This window comes from Melanostigma gelatinosum (assembly GCF_949748355.1).
Source record: "Melanostigma gelatinosum genome assembly, chromosome: 7".
In the NCBI taxonomy this organism is placed as follows: Eukaryota; Metazoa; Chordata; class Actinopteri; order Perciformes; family Zoarcidae; genus Melanostigma; species Melanostigma gelatinosum.
In genome coordinates, this window is record NC_136640.1 from 14,730,963 (window position 1) to 14,757,559 (window position 26,597).

Here is a 26,597-nt window from a genome sequence, read left to right on the forward strand (position 1 = left end):
GTAAACCAACAGTAGGATTTTAAAGTCAATTCTTTGTTGGACAGGAAGCCAGTGCAAAGACATCAGAACTGGGGTGATATGATCCACCCTCCTGGTCTTAGTGAGGACTCGAGCTGCAGCGTTCTGAATCAGCTGCAGCTTTCTGACGGACTTTTTACAGAGACCTGTAAACACACCGTTACAGTAGTCCAGTCTGCTGAAGATAAATGCGTGGACAAGTTTTTCCAAATCCTGTTGAGACATAAGTCCTCTAATCCTTGATATATTCTTCAGGTGATAGTAGGCTGATTTTGTAATTGTCTTGATATGGCTGTTCAGGTTGAGGTCTGAATCCATAACTACACCTAGATTTCTGGCTTGGTTTGTGGGTTTTAACATCAGTGACTGAAGCTGAGCGGTGATTTTCAATTGTTCATCCTTGGTACCAAAAACAATTACTTCTGTTTTATCTTTGTTTAATTGAAGAAAATTCTGGCACATCCAGATGTTTATTTGTTCAATGCAGTTACCCAGCCCTTGTATGGGATTATAGTCCCCTGGTGACATCGTTATGTAGATTTGTGTGTCGTCTGCATAGTTATGATAACACACTTTGTTGCGTTCCATAATCTGAGCTAGTGGAAGCATGTAGATGTTAAACAGAAGAGGCCCCAGTATTGAACCTTGAGGAACACCACATGTCATTTTAGTCAGCTCTGATGTGTAATCAGCTACAGACACAAAGTATTCTCTGTCCTTCAAGTAGGATTCAAACCAGTTAAGTGCTGTGCCAGAGAGTCCCACCCAGATGTTTAGTCTTTCTAGGAGTATGGCATGGTCGACCGTGTCGAATGCAGCACTGAGATCCAGTAACACTAAGACTGAACTTCTGCCATTGTCTATGTTTAAGTGGATGTCGTTGAAAACCTTAACAAGAGCAGTTTCAGTGCTGTGGTGCTGTCGAAAGCCTGACTGGAAAACATCAAAGCAGTTATTTACGGCCAAGAAGTTGGTCAGCTGTTGGAAAACCGCTTTTTCAATTATTTTACTTAAAAATGGGAGGTTTGATATTGGCCTATAATTTTTCATCGTTGTGGAGTCTAAACTAGCCTTCTTTAGGAGCGGTTTAATAACTGCTGTTTTTAGGGCTTGTGGGAAGACACCTGAGAGAAGGGATGTGTTTACAATATGTAAGAGATCAGTGGTCATGCAGTTTGAAATATTTTTGAAAAAGTGTGTTGGTAGAATATCCAAGCAGCAGGAGGATGACTTCAGATGTTGTATAATGTCTTCTAGGCTTCTACGGTCGATTGAGTGGAATTGTGTCATGATATTTGAATGGATGTTATTCAGAGATCGGGACAACACATATCCTGTGGTTGGTGTGGAGGCACTGACTGCTTGTCTAATTTTCTGAATTTTGTCAGTAAAAAAGGAGGCAAATTGATTGCATGCCCAAGTGGATTGGAGCTCAGCAGCTACCGACACTGGAGGGTTTGTTAGCCTGTCGACGGTTGCAAATAGGGCGCGTGTATTGTTCTTGTTTTTGGTTATGATGTCAGAGAAGAATGACTGCCTTGCATTTCTAAGTTCCAAATTATAATTGCGAAGTCTCTCTTTATAGATGTCACAGTGAACCTGGAGATTAGTTTTTCGCCACCTGCGCTCAGCTTTCCGACACTCTCGTTTCTCTATTTTGACCAGCGTAGCATTTCTCCAAGGAGATCTTTGCTTACCCGAGACAACCTTCACTTTAGTGGGTGCAATGGCATCAATAATATTTTTAACTTTAAAATTGAAGCCATCTACAAGCTCATTGACTGAGAGGCAAGAGAGGGCTGGTGTGGAGGAGAACTTCTGAATAAATAGTTCACTGGTGTTTTCAGAGATGTAACGCTTTGTCACAACCTTGGTTTGGACATTTGTGTGCAAGGAGATTGCACTCTCAAAGAAAACACAGAAATGGTCAGAGAGTGCAACATCAGTCACAGCAACCTTGTGAGCAATGACAGGCCACCGGGGAGCCGGGGGTTCAGTGTATTGCTCAGGTACACTTCAACACGTGACATGTCCCAGTCGGGGATCGAACCGTTGACCTTCCGGTTCCCAGACGACCTCTTAACCCAGTGCGCCACAGTCGCACCATATTCTGATTATGTATGACATATTCTGTACATATATACTTATAATATGTATCTAAGTCATTCCCTTGTTGCCTTTTACTCACCTGCATGACAGGACTGGTGTGCATGACCCAACAAATAAAATACATTTGTTTCTCCATGAGATTCGTGAGATACAGTGTAAGGTTGTAAATGAATGAGTGACAGACTAGGACCTGAGTATTTCAATATATTTATGTTTATTAGGAATTCCTGAAGTCATTCTAAAATAATTATGTAATTATGTCTCTGCAATGTGAGCTGTGTTATATAGTTTACTATGTGTGCCATCTTGTACTGTAATGTGAACTACTCTAGCGTTAATGAATATTTTTTCATAGCTGTCAAAAACGACACAAAAAAGAATGCAAATTTCGTACAATATTTTATTTTGAAGTTTGAATGCAAAAACAAACATTTGTTCATTTTAAAGTTAAATATGGAGGTTAATTCTTGACCTTTGGAACTCATCTACTGTACAGTGATACAACTATTAACAGTTGAAAAGGATGCAACATTAAATGATTATTTTCTGAGCCAAATACATGAGAAAACTTTGCTACATTAAAGGGTTTATTATTAATTATTAGTTTTGAGTTGTTGATACACAGACATTATCAGGAAAGTTTTGGGCAGAGCCATACATTGCTTTTACATTTAAGTTAAAGAGTTAGTGAGTTCATTTTAATAGTATAATTATAAAACAATTAGAGACAGAAATTTAAAATAAATCTACTTCTGTGATTTAACAAATGAATCAAAGGGCTCTTCTGGTCGCTTTACTCAACAAATGTTTCTTTGTATTGTTTTCAGGCTTTAATAAAATGATGTAGCACTTTGGCAAAAACACACAAAACAGCATTCCATAACTGGAGGCCAGAATAGCAAATATCTCCACAGCCACTGTGAACTTCCCAGGAGAGCTGGCATAAGCTGGGATAAATGTGATCCAGACTGCACAGAATATCAGCATGCTGAATGTGATGAATTTAGCTTCATTAAAATTATCAGGCAACTTTCTAGCCAAAAAAGCAAGTACAAAACATAACACGGCTAAAAAACCTATATATCCCAACACAGCCCAGAACCCTACAGGTGATCCCACTGCACACTCAAGAATAATCTTCTCCTTATAGTGGTTCATATTTTTGTAGGGAAAAGGAGGGTTGATTGTCAGCCATAGTATGCAAATAAGAACCTGTATAAGTGTGAAAGCCAGAACACTGAGTCTCTGCTGTGCAGGCCCAAACCATTTCATCACATTCCTGCCTGGAAGTGTGGCCCTGAAGGCCATTAACACCACTATAGTTTTCCCCAGAACACAAGAGATACAGAGGACAAAGGTGATGCCGAATGCTGTGTGTCGCAGCATGCAGGACCACTCAGTGGGCCGGCCTATGAAGGTCAGAGAACACAGGAAACACAGAGTCAAGGAGAAGAGCAGCAGGAAGCTCAGCTCAGAGTTGTTGGCCCTGACAATAGGAGTCTGCCTGTAGTGGAAAAATATCAGGGCTATAGTCATCGCCAAGCAGGCACCAACGACAGAACAGGTGACCAACAGTATACCCATTAATTCCCCGAAGGTGATGAACTCAATAGCTTTCAAGTCACAGTTATTCCTCTCTTCGCTGGACTTGTACTCGGGAAGGCATTTGTCACATTTCACTGCATCTGAAAGCATAAATATGTTTAGGCTGTACAGCACACACATCCTCAGATAGACCAGTAAAGTGCTCACAGTGATTTTACCCGACAAAAACATGATGAGTGCTAAAGTAAAGGCTAGGAATCCTGCAGTCTCACTTGTACTGTTGCTGAACTCCCCGTCAGCACAGGTGATGCAATCGAAACAGCAGATAGGCTTGCCCTTGACAAAAGCCCGGCGGGTGCCTGGCAAACAGCTCTCACTGCAAACAGACCTCGGTACCTGTATTTAAAAAAAAGAATATTGTGCTCAGAATAAATTCAAGAAAGCTCATTCGGACAGGCTTTCGAGATTTGCTTACTTCAAGACTCTCCCCTGCCCAGATAGCGTTCACATCCGCTTTCATCTTAAACTGCTGCCCCTCAGGCTGTGAGGCATCATAGAAACCAATGGTTTTAAAGACTATGTAATCTGTCTCATCCATCTGCCAGTTTACCAGTGCATAACTTGCCACAGGGTTGCCCAACTCATCGAAGAAAACCCTTTCACCAATCTTAGTGGTGAAATTAACCTGCGTTAGGTAATGCAGAACCTGCAGGGAAACAGAGAAGTTGTTAACTAACTACATAATAATTAACATATACAGTTTTTTGACCAAAGCACAGAATTTTATTTTTATGTTTACCTGCCATGGTTGAGCATTTTCCCAATCAGCACAAGTATTGTTCTCAAAAGGCCCCTGTCCATCTTTGCAGGTAAACAACATGTGCAAAGCTTGAGCGACAGCATATGTGGCCTTGTAAACATTGTTCAGTAAACTGGCATCTGAAACATCTGTGAAGCGTGTGCTTTTGTCCCACAGAGACTCCTTCTCAGTGCAGGCAGCGACTGAACCCTGAGCTTGAGTCTCTGCTTGGAGAGTCAGGGTGCAGCCGAACACCGTCTCCCACAACTCCACCAGTCCCTGGTCTCCAGGTGTTGTGGAGGGCCTGCTGTCAGCGAGGAACTCCTGCAGTCCAGGGATGTGAGCATTTAATGCTGAAAAGCCCACCGCCCCCTGCACCACAGCGTAGTTTACTGGAGAGGCAATATAGCGATAAGTGATCCAACCCTCACTGCCCACCCACTGCAGGCCTGTCACATTCTGCGCATGAAGCTCCTTAATAAGTATGTCAAGGTCTGTGCCATCAGCAAATGCCACTATTACCTTCGAGGTGGATTTCTTAATAATGTTCACTACCTCTAAGAACCACTTCCTGGGATCAGTTCTGTAAATAGCCACTGAGTACTCAACACACACACCTTCCGTTTCTGCTGCTTCCAGGAAAGTGGCCATGCCACCATTCCCATAGTCACTATTAGTTCTGATAGCTCCTACCCAGGTCCAGCCAAAGTGTTTCACAAGCTTTGCTAGGGCTTTGCTCTGGTGAATGTCACTAGGTATGGTTCTGAAGAAAGAGGGATAGTCTCTTCTGTTGCTAAGACATGCACAAGTGGCTGAATGACTGATCTGAAACACAAGTAAAACAGAGAAATAGCTATTTTTGAGATGCCTAATATGAATGACATGTCATAAAACATTTTATCATATTAGCTAACTTCTCATTCAACGACAAAGAAACACACTTGACAGTTCATGTGTACAGAGACTCACCACGGGTATTTTGAAGGGTCCCATGGTGCGTGCAATGCCTATTGTAGAGGTAGATGTGGTTTCCCCTATGACAGCATGCACATTTGAGAGTTTGCTACAGCTGCCGTCCCCACTATCATACCTATTCATCAGGTTAAGCGATGCCCTGATGGACAGAGGGATACTGGGGCAGGAGTCAAATATCCTGTAACCCAGTGTCACTCCTGGCAGCAGATCTGAGCTGTTGTTGATCTCTCCTATGGCAAATATCATAGTGAACGCGTATTGAAGCTCTCCTGGGTCCAGGCTTAAAAAAGAAGAGGGACCATATTTTTACAATTTGTGAAAAGTAAAAAAAGATATTCAAACACACACTGGTATAAACAACACATATTGTAATGAGATTTACAGTTGTATTTTTTCCATCCCTCTTACCCTTCACACTGGATTGCTCCCGGGTTAACTTGGTGAGCTGGATTGACACTGACTGGGTTCTGATGGAAGGAGAAAATGCCTCCAATGTTGATGTCTCCCTCCTTAGAAAACTGAGACTGTTCTTTAGTCCCATATGTTTGACACACAGGCTTCCCTCCTCTGACGGCCAGAAGGGAAAGAAGTAGCAGATCTGCTATCAGCAGCATTGTAGTTCACCTCAATAGTTACCACACAAGGCCGAAAGCTAAAATCCCTTAACTCTGAGGATTTTATAGGGTTTTTCTTCTAATTATCACAAAGCCTCAGGGGCCAGGTTGCAACCTATGTGAATATTTTGTTTCTGTCCACCAATGACAGTGCTTTTAGTGTGACTGAAAGATGGATGGGCCTATTAGAGGGACTACTACATTTGTTTCACGAGCTTAGGGCCCCACCTCGGCGATTTGGCCGGCTGGAGAGTTTTAGGGATGGTTGGTGGAGGGTATTGATCTATTTAGCTTAAATCTATATCTTCTATCAAAGGTTTTTATTACAGTCCCATCTATTTGTTTGTTTACAACAGAAAGTGAGGTCCTGACTCAAAGACAAACTGGAACCAGGTATAGGTTCAGGTTTTTTTTTTCTTAAGATTTTCCAACATTACAATTTTTTCATGTAATTCTAAAATAATTTCAATGAAAAAATAAATGATACATGTACTGATTGCCATTATTGTCTTTAAGTTGTTTGTTTTATTTGGCATTTTGATGCCAACCCATATCCATATCCAAATGTTGACAACACTTGAGATGACGCCATGTATGCAATATAAACATTATCACAATACATTGTAATCTACTTACTGCACTGTATAATGATTGTTATGAGCACTCATACTGTACATATTCATAATGCACTATTACAATAATCATAATACATTTTGACTAATGACTTATCAAGTATATTATACTTCATAAGGATCGTGGTGCATAATAAATCTCATAGTTGTAATACATTATAATATTCTTTACAATGCATTAAAATAATTTCATGATGTGATTATAAGTTCTTCTAAGTGGCCGTTGTTCCTTTAAGTGCTGTAAAAAATGTTTTTACAATCTTCTGTCTGTTGATCTTGTATAGATTAAATGGTTTTTTTTCACATTACTTAAAACACCCAACGCAATATAACAGTGATCATAAGTCATTACGAAAAGAGTATAATGTATTACAACTATGGGAACTATACACGATGATCCTTGGCAAAAAAAAGGAGTGAGCAGCAATTACGAAGTATTGTGATAATAATAATGCATTATCATCATTTAAAATAAGTGCTTACAGCTATAATTATACAGCGCTATAAGCAGATTATTATGCTTTAACAGTATATATATATATATATATATATATATATATATATATATATATATATATATATATATATATATATATATATATATAGTGTTAAAGGTTTTATATTAGTTATAAACAGTTTAGAATCCAACTTTTGTATTAGTTTGCTTTTTGGGCAAACACTGGCACAGCATACCTGATCTCAGAGCTAAAAGAAAAAAACAATAACAAAGAAGGATGAGAAAGATCAAAACAAACCCTTAATTAATTTAAGGTTTAATTAATATTACATGTTGTGACAAGGATGTTAATTAGCATTGACCCTGTTTTTCTGCTTGAAGCAATATGCCACATGTTGTTTATGTTGTTGAGCAAAAGGATGAAGCAATCTGCAATGTTTAATCTCTAGTGTCCACATGTTGGTGCCCTGCTGGAGCGTTCCCACTGGAGTCGAACCATAATAAAGTCGTGCTTACTTTCAGATGGGGACTTAGTTATCTTCCATTGTTTTCTTCTGTGTTGTTTTTGTATATGTACACATGTAACCATTATTTCTGTTGTATTGCATCATAGTATATTTAAACTTGAGAGTAGTGTGAAGAGAAACTTTTAATGTATTCCCCCTTCACATCCCCTTTATCCACTATTGTTGCATTTTAACTTTTATTGATTTACTTTCCATATTTGTTTCAGAAAACTTTAGCAAATCTGAAAAGAAGCTGAGAGGAAGGACAGTTATGGATGTTGAGCAGAGAGGTGCAACTTGGAGTTAGACTGATAAGCAGAGTCCAAGATGTGAAAGAAAGGCCACCATACATACCACTGTCAGTAATATTGACAATTTTGGTTATTTTATTCCCAGTATGACAGCATGGATGATAACAGATACTAATAACTCCTTCAATGTGTATATGGGCATGTGAGAAGTTAAACAAATGTGAACCGATCCTTTAATCTGATTACATGCAATTACAAAAGATAGAAATATAAATGATCAAAGGGAAAGTAGGAAATTATTTAAATTACAGCCAACATACTTTTAAATTGAATTGAAAAAGTGGTGAACAAGAGTTGTGTGTGCAGCTTGCATATGTTGCAATTATACAGTCATTTATATTAAAAAGTGATCAGCATGCAGCGCACATATGTGTCTAAGGCCATTGCATACTAAGTTCATATCTGTCTACATGTCGATATTAAGGATATAACCTCTTGACGTGTGCATTATATTTACATACCATTTCAATGTTATACATAATGTTCTTCCTTCATATATGTTAACGATTTAAGGCAAAGTCTCTTATCATGAATGAACTTTGGTTATAGAGAAACATTCTAAAGATAGCTGTTCCTTGATGTGTCCCCTTGAGAGGCAAACAATGAGTCTTCTTATGCCTTACATACATACTGTAATTGTTGGGAAATATCCTTAATATATATCCTTTGCTGTGTGGTATATGTCAGACGCTGCAATGGTCGCAGAAGTTTCAATCAAAACTTTATTACAGGGTCAAGACATTAAATGATATCAACTACATACGAATGCACAATAAAAACACATGGTTTAAAAATAATATAAATCAGTGTATATAATGTCTAAGATATTTTATTATATTACAGACACAGGATTATTACCAGACAATTTAAAGTCAGGACATTTTACACATTATCCTCACTACTGAATATGACAACACTGTTATTGACATTGTGTTTGATATAATTTTCCACATCACACACAGAACATATAGTAAGGAACTGCTCACGACTAGAGCTGGATGAACTTCGGACCAAGATCATCTGCATACATAATATGGTTCAGAAGACAATTGAAAATCATGCACCCAGTATTACAGGCTTCTAATTGTTCGGAAAGATCATCAATATGATTATTACAAATAATTGGGGACAACCTCACCCCGCCAGTCTGACACCATTGCTCACCCCAAATGGAGCTGAGACCATATTGCCCCATTTAAGGAGCCATACCAGTAAACCAAAATTCTCCAAAAGTATTTGGGCACCCCTTTTTGACTGACAGGTTACAATTTGGTTTTAAAACAGAAACAAAAACATTTTAAGCTGTTTGGGAAATGGGTAATAACGTATGTCATTATTAGATGTCTTTCCCATTATGTGCTTCTTAGTGTTCTGCTCAGGTCTGAACAAAATGATGGAACATTTTGGCATAAAAATACAGAGAAGTCCATAGCTTGAAGCCAGAATAGCAAATATTTCTACAGCAACAGTAAACTTCCCAGGAGAGCTGATAAATGCTGGGATAAAGGTGACCCAGACTGCACAGAATATCAACATGCTGAAGGTGATGAATTTGGCTTCATTGAAGTTATCAGGCAGCTTCCGTGCCAAAAAGGCAAGTACAAAACATAATATAGCTAGAAGTCCGATATATCCTAACACCGCCCAGAACCCAACAGCTGAGCCAAAATTACACTCTAAGATGATTCTGTCCTTATGGAGCCACATATTATTGAATGGATATGGAGGGTTGATTGTCAGCCATAGTATGCAAATAAGAATACAGTTCTTAGAGCCAAGGAGAAGAGCAGCAGGAAGCTCAGCTCAGAGTTGTTGGCCCTGACAATAGGAGTTTTTCTGTATCTGAAGAAAATGAGTGCCACAACATTAGTGATGCACATTCCAAATAAGGATGCTGCAGTGAGCAGTGCTCCCATAATCTCTTCATAAGATACAAAGTCTGCCTTCTTCTTCACACAGGCATCTCTTCTCTCATTTGACCAGAACTCAGGGTAGCATCGCACACAGGTAATAGAATCTAAAAAAAAGATATAAAAGCAGGTGTTGGATTTGCTCAGTATATTTGTCTTACATTGTTACATTGAAAGAGAATATTCCCCCTAACATGATGTCCCCATCCTTATAAAGATGGGGGCTCTCAGGATCCCCTCTCCGCCTGCACACCAGCTCCTCAGTCTGAGAGAAAGACACAACCAGCAAGAGCTGTAAGATTGCCCATCCCTGCTCTGGCCACCTCTGTGTGGATGGCATACTGTCTACGAGAGCTAAACCACTGGGTGGCATCATTTGCGCCTTAATGTTAATATAAAGCTTGCACTGGTATTTATACATTTTGGTGCAGCATGGCAAATAATAATAGAACAGTGATGTTTTATCTCGCTGGACTGTTGCAAGAGGAAGGAGGTTCCCAAACCAAAAAAATGCTTTTGGGCCTTAACAAACATGCCAAGTATGAAAGCTGATACCTGGCAAACTACAAATCGATGGCCGAAGAGCAAAACCTCCTATCTGAAAAATGCCTGGATCATTTTGCAGATAGGATCTTTGCAATCTTTCCATCATTTGGTGCAAGTTGGAAGAGGTTGTACAAAATTATGTTCTAAATTAAATTTCAATAAAGGGCGGGATTATTTTAAAACAGACTGAATATGAACAGCCTTCCTTGTTCTCATCATCCAAAATGAAATCCGGCAATCAGAAAATTCTGCAGATAGGAGGTTTTGTGATTTGGCCCTCGAAATTACCATCCATGCCATCTCCGTGGATTCTCAGCCAGATCATCTGTCAACCATCTCCGCTGACGCACAATAAGATCACCAGTCCCCCATCTCCACCGTCGCCCGTCTATGTCCTCCAGATCACCAGTTGGCCTTCTCTGCCGAAGCCCAGTGAGACTTAATAACTCAGTAACTCTTTGCCGGAATTGTGAACGGCACACAACTATCCTAATCCAGGTCAAAAACTAGGGCTTCCTGCAGAAAGACACATAGTAAATTCCCCACAAAACCAGGAACTAGAGCAAAAACAATGAACCAATCCAGCGCTGGTCACAAAGCACGCAGCCAAAACAGCACAGAGTTGGACCAACTCAACTAGTCAGTCGAGTAATCAACATCATGCGCCTGCCGGCACCTGCATTACCAAACAAACTTTTTTACCAGACTAGGATTAATAGATGAGGCCCAATTTGTTACGACCTAGCTCAAGTTGCCACAACAAAAGGGACACATACTATATGAACATTGAAAAAGAGACATTTTATTGCACAAGACAAACCAAATGTCATCAGTTGAACCAATTTAAACTAAATTCAATATGCGCTGAATAATTCAAATATGAAGTGTGGACGTCAGTGAAACCTGAAGTATGTGTGAGGGTTTGACGGTACGTGAAAGCAAAAGTAAGTAACTAAGGCAGCATAACAAAACCAGACCAGAGCGGGTGCCTGATGAGACAAGCAGAGAAAGAGAGTGAAAAAGCTGCAGCCGTGGCTTATAACGTTACAAAGGTTGGCGGGGAAAGGGACATGTTGGACAACCCTTCTTAGCCTGCTGCCACCGCAACCACGCCAAGTGTAAGGAAATGGATGAATGGATGGACTGTTAATGAAACAAAACAGTAAAGATGCAGTTGGTAAAACCAAAACAGAGCAAATGGGATAGGTTGGATTGGTGAAAGGTAGACACATTAATATATCTCTTTGTTAAAGTCTCTAATATGGAAGGCATAACATGTGTAAAATGCCATTAGCCATCATATTATTTTAAGCTTTCATAATTATTTTGGTGCCCCCTTCCCCATCATATTCTTTTTTGTATTCTTCTCAGGTTTCAGTAGTATAATATAACATTTCGGAATAAAAATACAAAACAGCAGTCCAAAACTAGAGGCCAGAATAGCAAATATTTCAACAGCAACACTGAACTTCCCAGGAGAGCTGATATACGCTGGGATAAAAGTGAGCCAGACTGTACAAAATATCAGCATGCTAAAGGTGATAAATTTGGCTTCATTGAAATTATCAGGCAGTTTACGGGCAAGAAAAGCAAGAATGAAACAAAACAAGGCCAGAATTCCAATGTATCCAAGTACAGCCCAAAAGCCTACAGCTGAACCCAGAGCACACTCGAAGATGATTTTGTCCTTGAATTCCTTAAAATTCTTAAATGGAAAAGGGGGAGAAATTGTCAACCAGAGGACACATATAATAACTTGTATGAGAGTGAAAGCCAGAACACTGAGTCTCTGTTGTGCAGGCCCAAACCATGTCATCACATTACTACTTGGAAGTGTGGCCCTGAAGGCCATTAGCACCACTATAGTTTTCCCCAGAACACAAGAGATACAGAGAACAAAGGTGATGCCGAATGCTGTGTGTCGCAGCATGCAGGACCACTCAGTGGGCCGGCCTATGAAGATCAGAGCGCACAGGAAACACAGAGCCAAGGAGAAGAGCAGCAGGAAGCTCAGCTCAGAGTTGTTGGCCCTGACAATAGGAGTTTTTCTGTATCTGAAGAAAATGAGTGCCACAACATTAGTGATGCACATTCCAAATAAGGATGCTGCAGTGAGCAGTGCTCCCATAATCTCTTCATAAGATAGAAAGTCTGCCTTCTTCTTCACACAGGCATCTCTTCTCTCATTTGACCAGAACTCAGGGTAGCATCGCACACAGGTAATAGAATCTAAAAAAAAGATATAAAAGCAGGTGTTGGATTTGCTCAGTATATTTGTCTTACATTGTTTCTCTATTTTGCATATTTTCTTTGCATACATGACAGACACTACATGAGTACCAGATAACAAATAGTGTTGTGATGGTTGCATGGTATCAATATGAATGATCTGGATTGTATGAGTACAATTTTCAATGATACTGCACAAACACAATTCAATCCATGCAATGAATGCATGTATTGCAGTTTCAGAGAGAGAGAGAGAAGGTCAAATGTCAAAACCTCAGTAAGTGAGAACAAAACTATTTGCATATTCATCTACCACAATGAGGAGGTGAGAAATGTGCTATCGGCCTTTTTTATTTTCTACCTGTATAATATCACTACACCTGTAATGTTGCTTATTTCTCCCTCTGCACATCTTAAACAGTCATAGCAGCAGACTGGCTTTCCTTTCTGGAGAACCTTGTGAGTTCCTGCAGGACACTTCTCACTGCAAACTGACGAAGGCACCTGCAACAAAACAACCATGAGAAAGAAGTATGAGTAATTATACCACTTCAAATAGACCGTATTCAACAGCTTCAATGATAGCATTGTATCATACCTGTTGGGAGTTCTGTGCCCAAATCAAAGACTTATTTTGCAGATTCAGCTGTTTGTCTGCAGGTAAAGATGCATCATGAAGACCAACTGTGACAAAGTCCACAATGCCCTTTTCTGTTGGCTGCCAGTTTATAATTTCATACTTTGCTGCTGGGTCGCCATTCTCATTAAAGTAAACCTCCTCTCCTTCCTTTGTTTTGAACTGAATCTTTTTCATAAGCTGTAAAATCTAAGAAGATATGCATAACTGTAGATCATTATCTGACAAACATGCTATAGGCTTATTGGCTCAACACCATGATAGAACAAGTGCAAATGTGTATCTTTTAAAATGATTACAAAATATTTTCCTCGTTAAAGCGACTTAAAAATGATAATTCAAGTCGTTGGTAGTTCAACTCACCTTATATGGATCAAGCTGCATTGTGTTGTTGCAGGTTTTGTTACAGTTGAGAATGCTATGAAGCGTGTGAGCCACAGCATACACTCCTTTATAGACATTGTTAAAGATTGGCATGAACGACATATCCGTGAAGCTGTTTTGCACTCCAGTCAGATCTTCATGTCCAGTACATTCTCTCTGATTCCCTGATGATGACTTTGACTGCCTGAACTTACAGCTAAATAATGCCTCCCAAAACTCTGTAAACATTTCATTACTAGATGAATTGAGTGGCTTTACATCCAACATGAACTCTCTAACGCCACTGACATGTGCTTTGGGGATGGACAGGCCTATGGTACCATCCAGAATGTGATGCCTATCCATTGCTGCAGTTTGGGGATCAAGTATCCAGCCCTCACTGCCTACCCACTGGTATCCAGTCAAGTTGTGGTGAGAAAAGTCATGTAATATCACATCCATATCCATGTGGGAGAGGAAAGCGACAATAACCTTGGACGTAGAAGTCTTGATAGTGTCAATTATCTTTTGTATTTTATCTGGTGGATCTGTTCTAAAGAAAGATACAGAGTACGCCAGACAGATGCCGAGCCGCTTGGCGGTTTCTGTGAATGTGGCCATGCCATTATTGCCATAATCATCATTTGTTCTTATAGCTCCAACCCAAGTCCAACCAAAATGCTTGACCAACTGGGCCAGGGCTCTGCTCTGGTAGTAGTCACTGGGTACTGTTCTGAGGAAGGATGGGTACTTGGTTTTATCACTGAGACAAGCACAAGTAGCAAAATGGCTGATCTAAAAGAAAAATAAATAAGTATTTCCCAAGATAAAGATATGAAATATAATGCTAGACCAGCTGGAAGATTTGAAGAATCATAATATTGTTTTCACAAGTATTAACAATTAACCAATCTTACCCACCATTGGCGTATTGAAGCTCTCCTGGGTCCAGGCTTAAAAAAGAAGAGGGACCATATTTTTACAATTTGTGAAAAGTAAAAAAAGATATTCAAACACACACTGGTATAAACAACACATATTGTAATGAGATTTACAGTTGTATTTTTTCCATCCCTCTTACCCTTCACACTGGATTGCTCCCGGGTTAACTTGGTGAGCTGGATTGACACTGACTGGGTTCTGATGGAAGGAGAAAATGCCTCCAATGTTGATGTCTCCCTCCTTAGAAAACTGAGACTGTTCTTTAGTCCCATATGTTTGACACACAGGCTTCCCTCCTCTGACGGCCAGAAGGGAAAGAAGTAGCAGATCTGCTATCAGCAGCATTGTAGTTCACCTCAATAGTTACCACACAAGGCCGAAAGCTAAAATCCCTTAACTCTGAGGATTTTATAGGGTTTTTCTTCTAATTATCACAAAGCCTCAGGGGCCAGGTTGCAACCTATGTGAATATTTTGTTTCTGTCCACCAATGACAGTGCTTTTAGTGTGACTGAAAGATGGATGGGCCTATTAGAGGGACTACTACATTTGTTTCACGAGCTTAGGGCCCCACCTCGGCGATTTGGCCGGCTGGAGAGTTTTAGGGATGGTTGGTGGAGGGTATTGATCTATTTAGCTTAAATCTATATCTTCTATCAAAGGTTTTTATTACAGTCCCATCTATTTGTTTGTTTACAACAGAAAGTGAGGTCCTGACTCAAAGACAAACTGGAACCAGGTATAGGTTCAGGTTTTTTTTTTCTTAAGATTTTCCAACATTACAATTTTTTCATGTAATTCTAAAATAATTTCAATGAAAAAATAAATGATACATGTACTGATTGCCATTATTGTCTTTAAGTTGTTTGTTTTATTTGGCATTTTGATGCCAACCCATATCCATATCCAAATGTTGACAACACTTGAGATGACGCCATGTATGCAATATAAACATTATCACAATACATTGTAATCTACTTACTGCACTGTATAATGATTGTTATGAGCACTCATACTGTACATATTCATAATGCACTATTACAATAATCATAATACATTTTGACTAATGACTTATCAAGTATATTATACTTCATAAGGATCGTGGTGCATAATAAATCTCATAGTTGTAATACATTATAATATTCTTTACAATGCATTAAAATAATTTCATGATGTGATTATAAGTTCTTCTAAGTGGCCGTTGTTCCTTTAAGTGCTGTAAAAAATGTTTTTACAATCTTCTGTCTGTTGATCTTGTATAGATTAAATGGTTTTTTTTCACATTACTTAAAACACCCAACGCAATATAACAGTGATCATAAGTCATTACGAAAAGAGTATAATGTATTACAACTATGGGAACTATACACGATGATCCTTGGCAAAAAAAAGGAGTGAGCAGCAATTACGAAGTATTGTGATAATAATAATGCATTATCATCATTTAAAATAAGTGCTTACAGCTATAATTATACAGCGCTATAAGCAGATTATTATGCTTTAACAGTATATATATATATATATATATATATATATATATATATATATATATATATATATATATATATAGTGTTAAAGGTTTTATATTAGTTATAAACAGTTTAGAATCCAACTTTTGTATTAGTTTGCTTTTTGGGCAAACACTGGCACAGCATACCTGATCTCAGAGCTAAAAGAAAAAAACAATAACAAAGAAGGATGAGAAAGATCAAAACAAACCCTTAATTAATTTAAGGTTTAATTAATATTACATGTTGTGACAAGGATGTTAATTAGCATTGACCCTGTTTTTCTGCTTGAAGCAATATGCCACATGTTGTTTATGTTGTTGAGCAAAAGGATGAAGCAATCTGCAATGTTTAATCTCTAGTGTCCACATGTTGGTGCCCTGCTGGAGCGTTCCCACTGGAGTCGAACCATAATAAAGTCGTGCTTACTTTCAGATGGGGACTTAGTTATCTTCCATTGTTTTCTTCTGTGTTGTTTTTGTATATGTACACATGTAACCATTATTTCTGTTGTATTGCATCATAGTATATTTAAACTTGAGAGTAGTGTGAAGAGAAACTTTTAATGTATTCCCCCTTCACATCCCCTTTATCCACTATTGTTGCATTTTAACTTTTATTGATTTACTTTCCATATTTGTTTCAGAAAACTTTAGCAAATCTGAAAAGAAGCTGAGAGGAAGGACAGTTATGGATGTTGAGCAGAGAGGTGCAACTTGGAGTTAGACTGATAAGCAGAGTCCAAGATGTGAAAGAAAGGCCACCATACATACCACTGTCAGTAATATTGACAATTTTGGTTATTTTATTCCCAGTATGACAGCATGGATGATAACAGATACTAATAACTCCTTCAATGTGTATATGGGCATGTGAGAAGTTAAACAAATGTGAACCGATCCTTTAATCTGATTACATGCAATTACAAAAGATAGAAATATAAATGATCAAAGGGAAAGTAGGAAATTATTTAAATTACAGCCAACATACTTTTAAATTGAATTGAAAAAGTGGTGAACAAGAGTTGTGTGTGCAGCTTGCATATGTTGCAATTATACAGTCATTTATATTAAAAAGTGATCAGCATGCAGCGCACATATGTGTCTAAGGCCATTGCATACTAAGTTCATATCTGTCTACATGTCGATATTAAGGATATAACCTCTTGACGTGTGCATTATATTTACATACCATTTCAATGTTATACATAATGTTCTTCCTTCATATATGTTAACGATTTAAGGCAAAGTCTCTTATCATGAATGAACTTTGGTTATAGAGAAACATTCTAAAGATAGCTGTTCCTTGATGTGTCCCCTTGAGAGGCAAACAATGAGTCTTCTTATGCCTTACATACATACTGTAATTGTTGGGAAATATCCTTAATATATATCCTTTGCTGTGTGGTATATGTCAGACGCTGCAATGGTCGCAGAAGTTTCAATCAAAACTTTATTACAGGGTCAAGACATTAAATGATATCAACTACATACGAATGCACAATAAAAACACATGGTTTAAAAATAATATAAATCAGTGTATATAATGTCTAAGATATTTTATTATATTACAGACACAGGATTATTACCAGACAATTTAAAGTCAGGACATTTTACACATTATCCTCACTACTGAATATGACAACACTGTTATTGACATTGTGTTTGATATAATTTTCCACATCACACACAGAACATATAGTAAGGAACTGCTCACGACTAGAGCTGGATGAACTTCGGACCAAGATCATCTGCATACATAATATGGTTCAGAAGACAATTGAAAATCATGCACCCAGTATTACAGGCTTCTAATTGTTCGGAAAGATCATCAATATGATTATTACAAATAATTGGGGACAACCTCACCCCGCCAGTCTGACACCATTGCTCACCCCAAATGGAGCTGAGACCATATTGCCCCATTTAAGGAGCCATACCAGTAAACCAAAATTCTCCAAAAGTATTTGGGCACCCCTTTTTGACTGACAGGTTACAATTTGGTTTTAAAACAGAAACAAAAACATTTTAAGCTGTTTGGGAAATGGGTAATAACGTATGTCATTATTAGATGTCTTTCCCATTATGTGCTTCTTAGTGTTCTGCTCAGGTCTGAACAAAATGATGGAACATTTTGGCATAAAAATACAGAGAAGTCCATAGCTTGAAGCCAGAATAGCAAATATTTCTACAGCAACAGTAAACTTCCCAGGAGAGCTGATAAATGCTGGGATAAAGGTGACCCAGACTGCACAGAATATCAACATGCTGAAGGTGATGAATTTGGCTTCATTGAAGTTATCAGGCAGCTTCCGTGCCAAAAAGGCAAGTACAAAACATAATATAGCTAGAAGTCCGATATATCCTAACACCGCCCAGAACCCAACAGCTGAGCCAAAATTACACTCTAAGATGATTCTGTCCTTATGGAGCCACATATTATTGAATGGATATGGAGGGTTGATTGTCAGCCATAGTATGCAAATAAGAATACAGTTCTTAGAGCCAAGGAGAAGAGCAGCAGGAAGCTCAGCTCAGAGTTGTTGGCCCTGACAATAGGAGTTTTTCTGTATCTGAAGAAAATGAGTGCCACAACATTAGTGATGCACATTCCAAATAAGGATGCTGCAGTGAGCAGTGCTCCCATAATCTCTTCATAAGATACAAAGTCTGCCTTCTTCTTCACACAGGCATCTCTTCTCTCATTTGACCAGAACTCAGGGTAGCATCGCACACAGGTAATAGAATCTAAAAAAAAGATATAAAAGCAGGTGTTGGATTTGCTCAGTATATTTGTCTTACATTGTTACATTGAAAGAGAATATTCCCCCTAACATGATGTCCCCATCCTTATAAAGATGGGGGCTCTCAGGATCCCCTCTCCGCCTGCACACCAGCTCCTCAGTCTGAGAGAAAGACACAACCAGCAAGAGCTGTAAGATTGCCCATCCCTGCTCTGGCCACCTCTGTGTGGATGGCATACTGTCTACGAGAGCTAAACCACTGGGTGGCATCATTTGCGCCTTAATGTTAATATAAAGCTTGCACTGGTATTTATACATTTTGGTGCAGCATGGCAAATAATAATAGAACAGTGATGTTTTATCTCGCTGGACTGTTGCAAGAGGAAGGAGGTTCCCAAACCAAAAAAATGCTTTTGGGCCTTAACAAACATGCCAAGTATGAAAGCTGATACCTGGCAAACTACAAATCGATGGCCGAAGAGCAAAACCTCCTATCTGAAAAATGCCTGGATCATTTTGCAGATAGGATCTTTGCAATCTTTCCATCATTTGGTGCAAGTTGGAAGAGGTTGTACAAAATTATGTTCTAAATTAAATTTCAATAAAGGGCGGGATTATTTTAAAACAGACTGAATATGAACAGCCTTCCTTGTTCTCATCATCCAAAATGAAATCCGGCAATCAGAAAATTCTGCAGATAGGAGGTTTTGTGATTTGGCCCTCGAAATTACCATCCATGCCATCTCCGTGGATTCTCAGCCAGATCATCTGTCAACCATCTCCGCTGACGCACAATAAGATCACCAGTCCCCCATCTCCACCGTCGCCCGTCTATGTCCTCCAGATCACCAGTTGGCCTTCTCTGCCGAAGCCCAGTGAGACTTAATAACTCAGTAACTCTTTGCCGGAATTGTGAACGGCACACAACTATCCTAATCCAGGTCAAAAACTAGGGCTTCCTGCAGAAAGACACATAGTAAATTCCCCACAAAACCAGGAACTAGAGCAAAAACAATGAACCAATCCAGCGCTGGTCACAAAGCACGCAGCCAAAACAGCACAGAGTTGGACCAACTCAACTAGTCAGTCGAGTAATCAACATCATGCGCCTGCCGGCACCTGCATTACCAAACAAACTTTTTTACCAGACTAGGATTAATAGATGAGGCCCAATTTGTTACGACCTAGCTCAAGTTGCCACAACAAAAGGGACACATACTATATGAACATTGAAAAAGAGACATTTTATTGCACAAGACAAACCAAATGTCATCAGTTGAACCAATTTAAACTAAATTCAATATGCGCTGAATAATTCAAATATGAAGTGTGGACGTCAGTGAAACCTGAAGTATGTGTGAGGGTTTGACGGTACGTGAAAGCAAAAGTAAGTAACTAAGGCAGCATAACAAAACCAGACCAGAGCGGGTGCCTGATGAGACAAGCAGAGAAAGAGAGTGAAAAAGCTGCAGCCGTGGCTTATAACGTTACAAAGGTTGGCGGGGAAAGGGACATGTTGGACAACCCTTCTTAGCCTGCTGCCACCGCAACCACGCCAAGTGTAAGGAAATGGATGAATGGATGGACTGTTAATGAAACAAAACAGTAAAGATGCAGTTGGTAAAACCAAAACAGAGCAAATGGGATAGGTTGGATTGGTGAAAGGTAGACACATTAATATATCTCTTTGTTAAAGTCTCTAATATGGAAGGCATAACATGTGTAAAATGCCATTAGCCATCATATTATTTTAAGCTTTCATAATTATTTTGGTGCCCCCTTCCCCATCATATTCTTTTTTGTATTCTTCTCAGGTTTCAGTAGTATAATATAACATTTCGGAATAAAAATACAAAACAGCAGTCCAAAACTAGAGGCCAGAATAGCAAATATTTCAACAGCAACACTGAACTTCCCAGGAGAGCTGATATACGCTGGGATAAAAGTGAGCCAGACTGTACAAAATATCAGCATGCTAAAGGTGATAAATTTGGCTTCATTGAAATTATCAGGCAGTTTACGGGCAAGAAAAGCAAGAATGAAACAAAACAAGGCCAGAATTCCAATGTATCCAAGTACAGCCCAAAAGCCTACAGCTGAACCCAGAGCACACTCGAAGATGATTTTGTCCTTGAATTCCTTAAAATTCTTAAATGGAAAAGGGGGAGAAATTGTCAACCAGAGGACACATATAATAACTTGTATGAGAGTGAAAGCCAGAACACTGAGTCTCTGTTGTGCAGGCCCAAACCATGTCATCACATTACTACTTGGAAGTGTGGCCCTGAAGGCCATTAGCACCACTATAGTTTTCCCCAGAACACAAGAGATACAGAGAACAAAGGTGATGCCGAATGCTGTGTGTCGCAGCATGCAGGACCACTCAGTGGGCCGGCCTATGAAGATCAGAGCGCACAGGAAACACAGAGCCAAGGAGAAGAGCAGCAGGAAGCTCAGCTCAGAGTTGTTGGCCCTGACAATAGGAGTTTTTCTGTATCTGAAGAAAATGAGTGCCACAACATTAGTGATGCACATTCCAAATAAGGATGCTGCAGTGAGCAGTGCTCCCATAATCTCTTCATAAGATAGAAAGTCTGCCTTCTTCTTCACACAGGCATCTCTTCTCTCATTTGACCAGAACTCAGGGTAGCATCGCACACAGGTAATAGAATCTAAAAAAAAAGATATAAAAGCAGGTGTTGGATTTGCTCAGTATATTTGTCTTACATTGTTTCTCTATTTTGCATATTTTCTTTGCATACATGACAGACACTACATGAGTACCAGATAACAAATAGTGTTGTGATGGTTGCATGGTATCAATATGAATGATCTGGATTGTATGAGTACAATTTTCAATGATACTGCACAAACACAATTCAATCCATGCAATGAATGCATGTATTGCAGTTTCAGAGAGAGAGAGAGAAGGTCAAATGTCAAAACCTCAGTAAGTGAGAACAAAACTATTTGCATATTCATCTACCACAATGAGGAGGTGAGAAATGTGCTATCTGCCTTTTTTATTTTCTACCTGTATAATATCACTACACCTGTAATGTTGCTTATTTCTCCCTCTGCACATCTTAAACAGTCATAGCAGCAGACTGGCTTTCCTTTCTGGAGAACCTTGTGAGTTCCTGCAGGACACTTCTCACTGCAAACTGATGAAGGCACCTGCAACAAAACAACCATGAGAAAGAAGTATGAGTAATTATACCACTTCAAATAGACCGTATTCAACAGCTTCAATGATAGCATTGTATCATACCTGTTGGGAGTTCTGTGCCCAAATCAAAGACTTATTTTGCAGATTCAGCTGTTTGTCTGCAGGTAAAGATGCATCATGAAGACCAACTGTGACAAAGTCCACAATGCCCTTTTCTGTTGGCTGCCAGTTTATAATTTCATACTTTGCTGCTGGGTCGCCATTCTCATTAAAGTAAACCTCCTCTCCTTCCTTTGTTTTGAACTGAATCTTTTTCATAAGCTGTAAAATCTAAGAAGATATGCATAACTGTAGATCATTATCTGACAAACATGCTATAGGCTTATTGGCTCAACACCATGATAGAACAAGTGCAAATGTGTATCTTTTAAAATGATTACAAAATATTTTCCTCGTTAAAGCGACTTAAAAATGATAATTCAAGTCGTTGGTAGTTCAACTCACCTTATATGGATCAAGCTGCATTGTGTTGTTGCAGGTTTTGTTACAGTTGAGAATGCTATGAAGCGTGTGAGCCACAGCATACACTCCTTTATAGACATTGTTAAAGATTGGCATGAACGACATATCCGTGAAGCTGTTTTGCACTCCAGTCAGATCTTCATGTCCAGTACATTCTCTCTGATTCCCTGATGATGACTTTGACTGCCTGAACTTACAGCTAAATAATGCCTCCCAAAACTCTGTAAACATTTCATTACTAGATGAATTGAGTGGCTTTACATCCAACATGAACTCTCTAACGCCACTGACATGTGCTTTGGGGATGGACAGGCCTATGGTACCATCCAGAATGTGATGCCTATCCATTGCTGCAGTTTGGGGATCAAGTATCCAGCCCTCACTGCCTACCCACTGGTATCCAGTCAAGTTGTGGTGAGAAAAGTCATGTAATATCACATCCATATCCATGTGGGAGAGGAAAGCGACAATAACCTTGGACGTAGAAGTCTTGATAGTGTCAATTATCTTTTGTATTTTATCTGGTGGATCTGTTCTAAAGAAAGATACAGAGTACGCCAGACAGATGCCGAGCCGCTTGGCGGTTTCTGTGAATGTGGCCATGCCATTATTGCCATAATCATCATTTGTTCTTATAGCTCCAACCCAAGTCCAACCAAAATGCTTGACCAACTGGGCCAGGGCTCTGCTCTGGTAGTAGTCACTGGGTACTGTTCTGAGGAAGGATGGGTACTTGGTTTTATCACTGAGACAAGCACAAGTAGCAAAATGGCTGATCTAAAAGAAAAATAAATAAGTATTTCCCAAGATAAAGATATGAAATATAATGCTAGACCAGCTGGAAGATTTGAAGAATCATAATATTGTTTTCACAAGTATTAACAATTAACCAATCTTACCCACCATTGGGATGTGAAAGGATCCGATGACAGTAGCTACAGCCATGCAAGGAGAAGAAGAGCTTTCTCCCATAATGGCCTGCACTTGGGAAAGTCTGGTACATGGTGCCTCGGAAACGGCCGATGCTGCGTCATTACCATTAGCCAAGGCCAGTGCAACCCTCACACTTCTGGCAATGGAGCCACATGTATCATAAATCTTGTATCCCAGAGAGATTCCAGGCAGTATGTCTGTGCTGTTATTGATCTCCTCAATGGCAAAGAGCATAGCCTGGGCAAATTGGAACTCTCTGAAATTCAGACTTGATGCAGACAGTTATAAATCTTTGTAATTTGAAATATCTTTGAAATAGAAACAATAACATCATAGATAACAGTACAACAGGGGATATTTCTCATTTTAAATACTCAGTATGACATCCTCTTAGATATTCCTAAATCCAAATATATTTACTGGGTATAATTTACCTGGTGCATTGCAGTGGCAGTGGTTTTTGAATGTAGGTATCCTGTCTATTTTTCCAGCTGGTGTGGAAAGAGAATATTCCCCCTAACATGATGTCCCCATCCTTATAAAGCTGGGGGCTCTCAGGATCCCCTCTCTGCCTGCACACCAGCTCCTCAGTCTGAGAGAAAGACACAACCAGCAAGAGCTGTAAGATTGCCCATCCCTGCTCTGGCCACCTCTGTGTGGATGGCATACTGTCTACGAGAGCTAAACCACTGGGTGGCATCATTTGCGACTTAATGTTAATATAAAGCTTGCACTGGTATTTATACATTTTGGTGCAGCATGGCAAATAATAATAGAACAGTGATGTTTTATCTCGGTGGACTGTTGCAAGAGGAAGGAGGTTCCCAAACCAAAAAAATGCTTTTGGGCCTTAACAAACATGCCAAGTATGAAAGCTGATACCTGGCAAACTACAAATCGATGGCCGAAGAGCAAAACCTCCGATCTGAAAAATGCCTGGATCATCTTGCAGATAGGATCTTTGCAATCTTTCCATAATTTGGTGTTTGGTTTTGGTGTTTGGTTATGGTATTCATTGATTCTTCCCTATGGAATGTTACCATTTATGCTTTTTGTGGGAGCCTAATCCAAAAATATGTAAAAACAAATCTCCAAATTAGCTGAGGTTCTCCACAATTTGTCCATGTGCCACCTGCAGTAATACCCTACAAGGTACTAGAACCCCTGGTTGGGAATCAGTCTTTTAACAATAATTTACTTCCAACTTTGTGGCAGTTTGGTGAAGACCCTTCACTCTTTCAATATGACAATGACATCCTACATAAAACCACAGCCTTGTAAATGGCAGGTTGAAAGACTGACAGAGGGCTTGGGTTGAAACGAAAAACAGACTGAGCCAGGACGTATCACCCAACATCAGTGCCAAACCTAATCTATTTCTACTTGTACAACACACTTGTGGCTGAATGGGAGGAAATCCCTGCAGCCAACTTTCTAAATGTTGTGGACAGTCTTCACAAAAGAGTGTTACAGCTGCATTTCATGACCATGGTTTTGGAGGGAATCGTTCAGAGCGATATGTTCAACAGTTATACAGATGTGTAATGTTTGGGTAATCACATGATTTGGCCTTGTCTTGTAGAAATATAGACTGATCATCTTTAATGTGCAAATACACTGTTACAGGACAATCAGGAGCATAGTGAGAACAGGTGAAGGTTGCAGGGTTGGGTCCTTTCTTCTCTTTTTTCTTGTTGTGATTTACTTCATGTGAGCCAAATATTCAGCCATTGTGCCGAACCCTGCGATAAATGTTTTTGTCGTATTCATTAGAACTCGCCATCACAGTTTGCACACTTGTTGAATCTTGTAGATCAAGAAAAAATATCTCTACTTTTCCATGTACTGTTCATTGTGAAGTTATTGTCTAAACTAAACTGTCTATTTTAGGAATGGGTCTTACATCTAACTGGATGTTTTCTGTAACCATTCAGCACATCACATTGATTCCCATTCCCATGGTTCAAAAACAACAACCTTAATTCTATGTCTTTATTTGTCATATTCATGAGTGAAGTTTATTAAGTTCAATAAATGTTCCAGGCCACACTTTTGACATAGGCCTAATATTCTCCAGTAGAGATCATAAGGGGATCATGATGCAACAGCCCTGATGGAAATGTTCCAGTGTAAACTGAGGGGACAGGTGTGGTGTGGAGGAAGACTGGAGACACTGTGAACTCTGGAGGGAGTTTATTTGTTTGTTAGCGCACTTGTGAGTGGGAAGAGCCTGAGGTGTAAGTCATAGTCAGGCCGGAGGCACCTGTACTTTACCACATGTGTTCCAATAAGCTCCCAAAGGAGAGGTCGAAAGTGTTTCATAAACTAACAGTCATCTCTACAAACATACAAACAACAATTTATTTTTAATTAAAGAGGACCTAAGAGGCATATCAGCTGGCTATTAACATCCCTTTGACTGAAAAATAACAATAACACCAAATTAAATTGCACATGGCCCAATGACTTGCTAAATCAGGTGTGCTAAATTATTTGTTTTGATCGCTTGTCAAAAGTGTAACTTTAATTCCCTTATCCAAATGCAGAATTCACTAAAAGTAATGTGACATGTATGTTAAAGTAAAAGAAAAGAAAAGAAAAGAAAAGTGCCAAAATCATTGAACAGTAATTAATGGGTGCATTATGTAAAATACACAAATGCATTTTTTTAAATACATATTTTACGGCCTCCATTATTTACACAGTAAAAGCTTACTGGTATACTGATACAGATATATTTGAAAAAAAAGAAGAAAATTTCAGAATATGAAAAAAATAAGCCAACATTTGTAAAAGATTTATCTGATCACATGGTGTGTTGATATTTGCATCACATGTCAATATATTGTCTTAAAAGTGCATTGACTAAGGTGGTGTGGGTAGTAAATGTTATGGACCAATGTTATACAATGTAGTGAACAGATTGCACAAAACAGCATCATTTTTCAGGAGAGGAAGTTAGTATTCTTCCTCGCCTGCATGACCCGTTCATCACTGTGATCTACCAGAAGATGTTTTCAATCATCCTAATAACTCCTAACTTGACTAGATAAGTATTTCAATAAACCATATTTTTTGTATACTGTACATAAAAGAAAAAATAAAGAAAAAAGAATGCAAGAATAAGAAT

The 26,597-nt window shown here is 39.1% G+C and overlaps 4 protein-coding genes across 4 annotated transcripts in view; all 4 read right to left on the bottom strand.

Moving 5' to 3' along the window:
- Positions 1 to 2,898: 2,898 nt before the first annotated feature.
- On the bottom strand, positions 2,899 to 6,060 carry LOC306779637 (extracellular calcium-sensing receptor-like; the record flags this gene model as incomplete). The annotated part of the gene is made up of 6 exons (XM_079271603.1): positions 2,899 to 3,812; positions 3,945 to 4,068; positions 4,148 to 4,378; positions 4,472 to 5,296; positions 5,441 to 5,726; positions 5,855 to 6,060. 6 exons carry the CDS (start codon positions 6,058 to 6,060, stop codon positions 2,899 to 2,901), a joined length of 2,586 nt encoding a protein of 861 aa, XP_079127729.1.
- A 5,683-nt stretch (positions 6,061 to 11,743) lies between these two features.
- Positions 11,744 to 14,938, bottom strand: LOC306779638 (extracellular calcium-sensing receptor-like; the record flags this gene model as incomplete). Its single annotated transcript, XM_079271604.1, has 6 exons — positions 11,744 to 12,651; positions 13,032 to 13,155; positions 13,250 to 13,477; positions 13,652 to 14,441; positions 14,569 to 14,604; positions 14,733 to 14,938. The coding sequence occupies 6 exons, from the start codon at positions 14,936 to 14,938 to the stop codon at positions 11,744 to 11,746; spliced, it is 2,292 nt and encodes a 763-aa protein (XP_079127730.1).
- A 3,167-nt stretch (positions 14,939 to 18,105) lies between these two features.
- The window catches only part of LOC306779639 (extracellular calcium-sensing receptor-like), a gene marked incomplete at its 3' end in the record, with an annotated part of 49,364 nt that continues 40,872 nt past the window's right edge, over positions 18,106 to 26,597 (bottom strand). The window contains exon 8 of the mRNA XM_079271605.1: positions 18,106 to 18,211. Coding sequence (XP_079127731.1) covers positions 18,106 to 18,211 — 106 coding nt within the window. The remainder of the gene's footprint in view (positions 18,212 to 26,597) is intronic.
- LOC306780017 (extracellular calcium-sensing receptor-like) lies at positions 20,608 to 24,134 on the bottom strand (the record flags this gene model as incomplete). Its single annotated transcript, XM_079272182.1, has 6 exons — positions 20,608 to 21,515; positions 21,897 to 22,020; positions 22,115 to 22,342; positions 22,517 to 23,311; positions 23,438 to 23,735; positions 23,902 to 24,134. 6 exons carry the CDS (start codon positions 24,132 to 24,134, stop codon positions 20,608 to 20,610), a joined length of 2,586 nt encoding a protein of 861 aa, XP_079128308.1.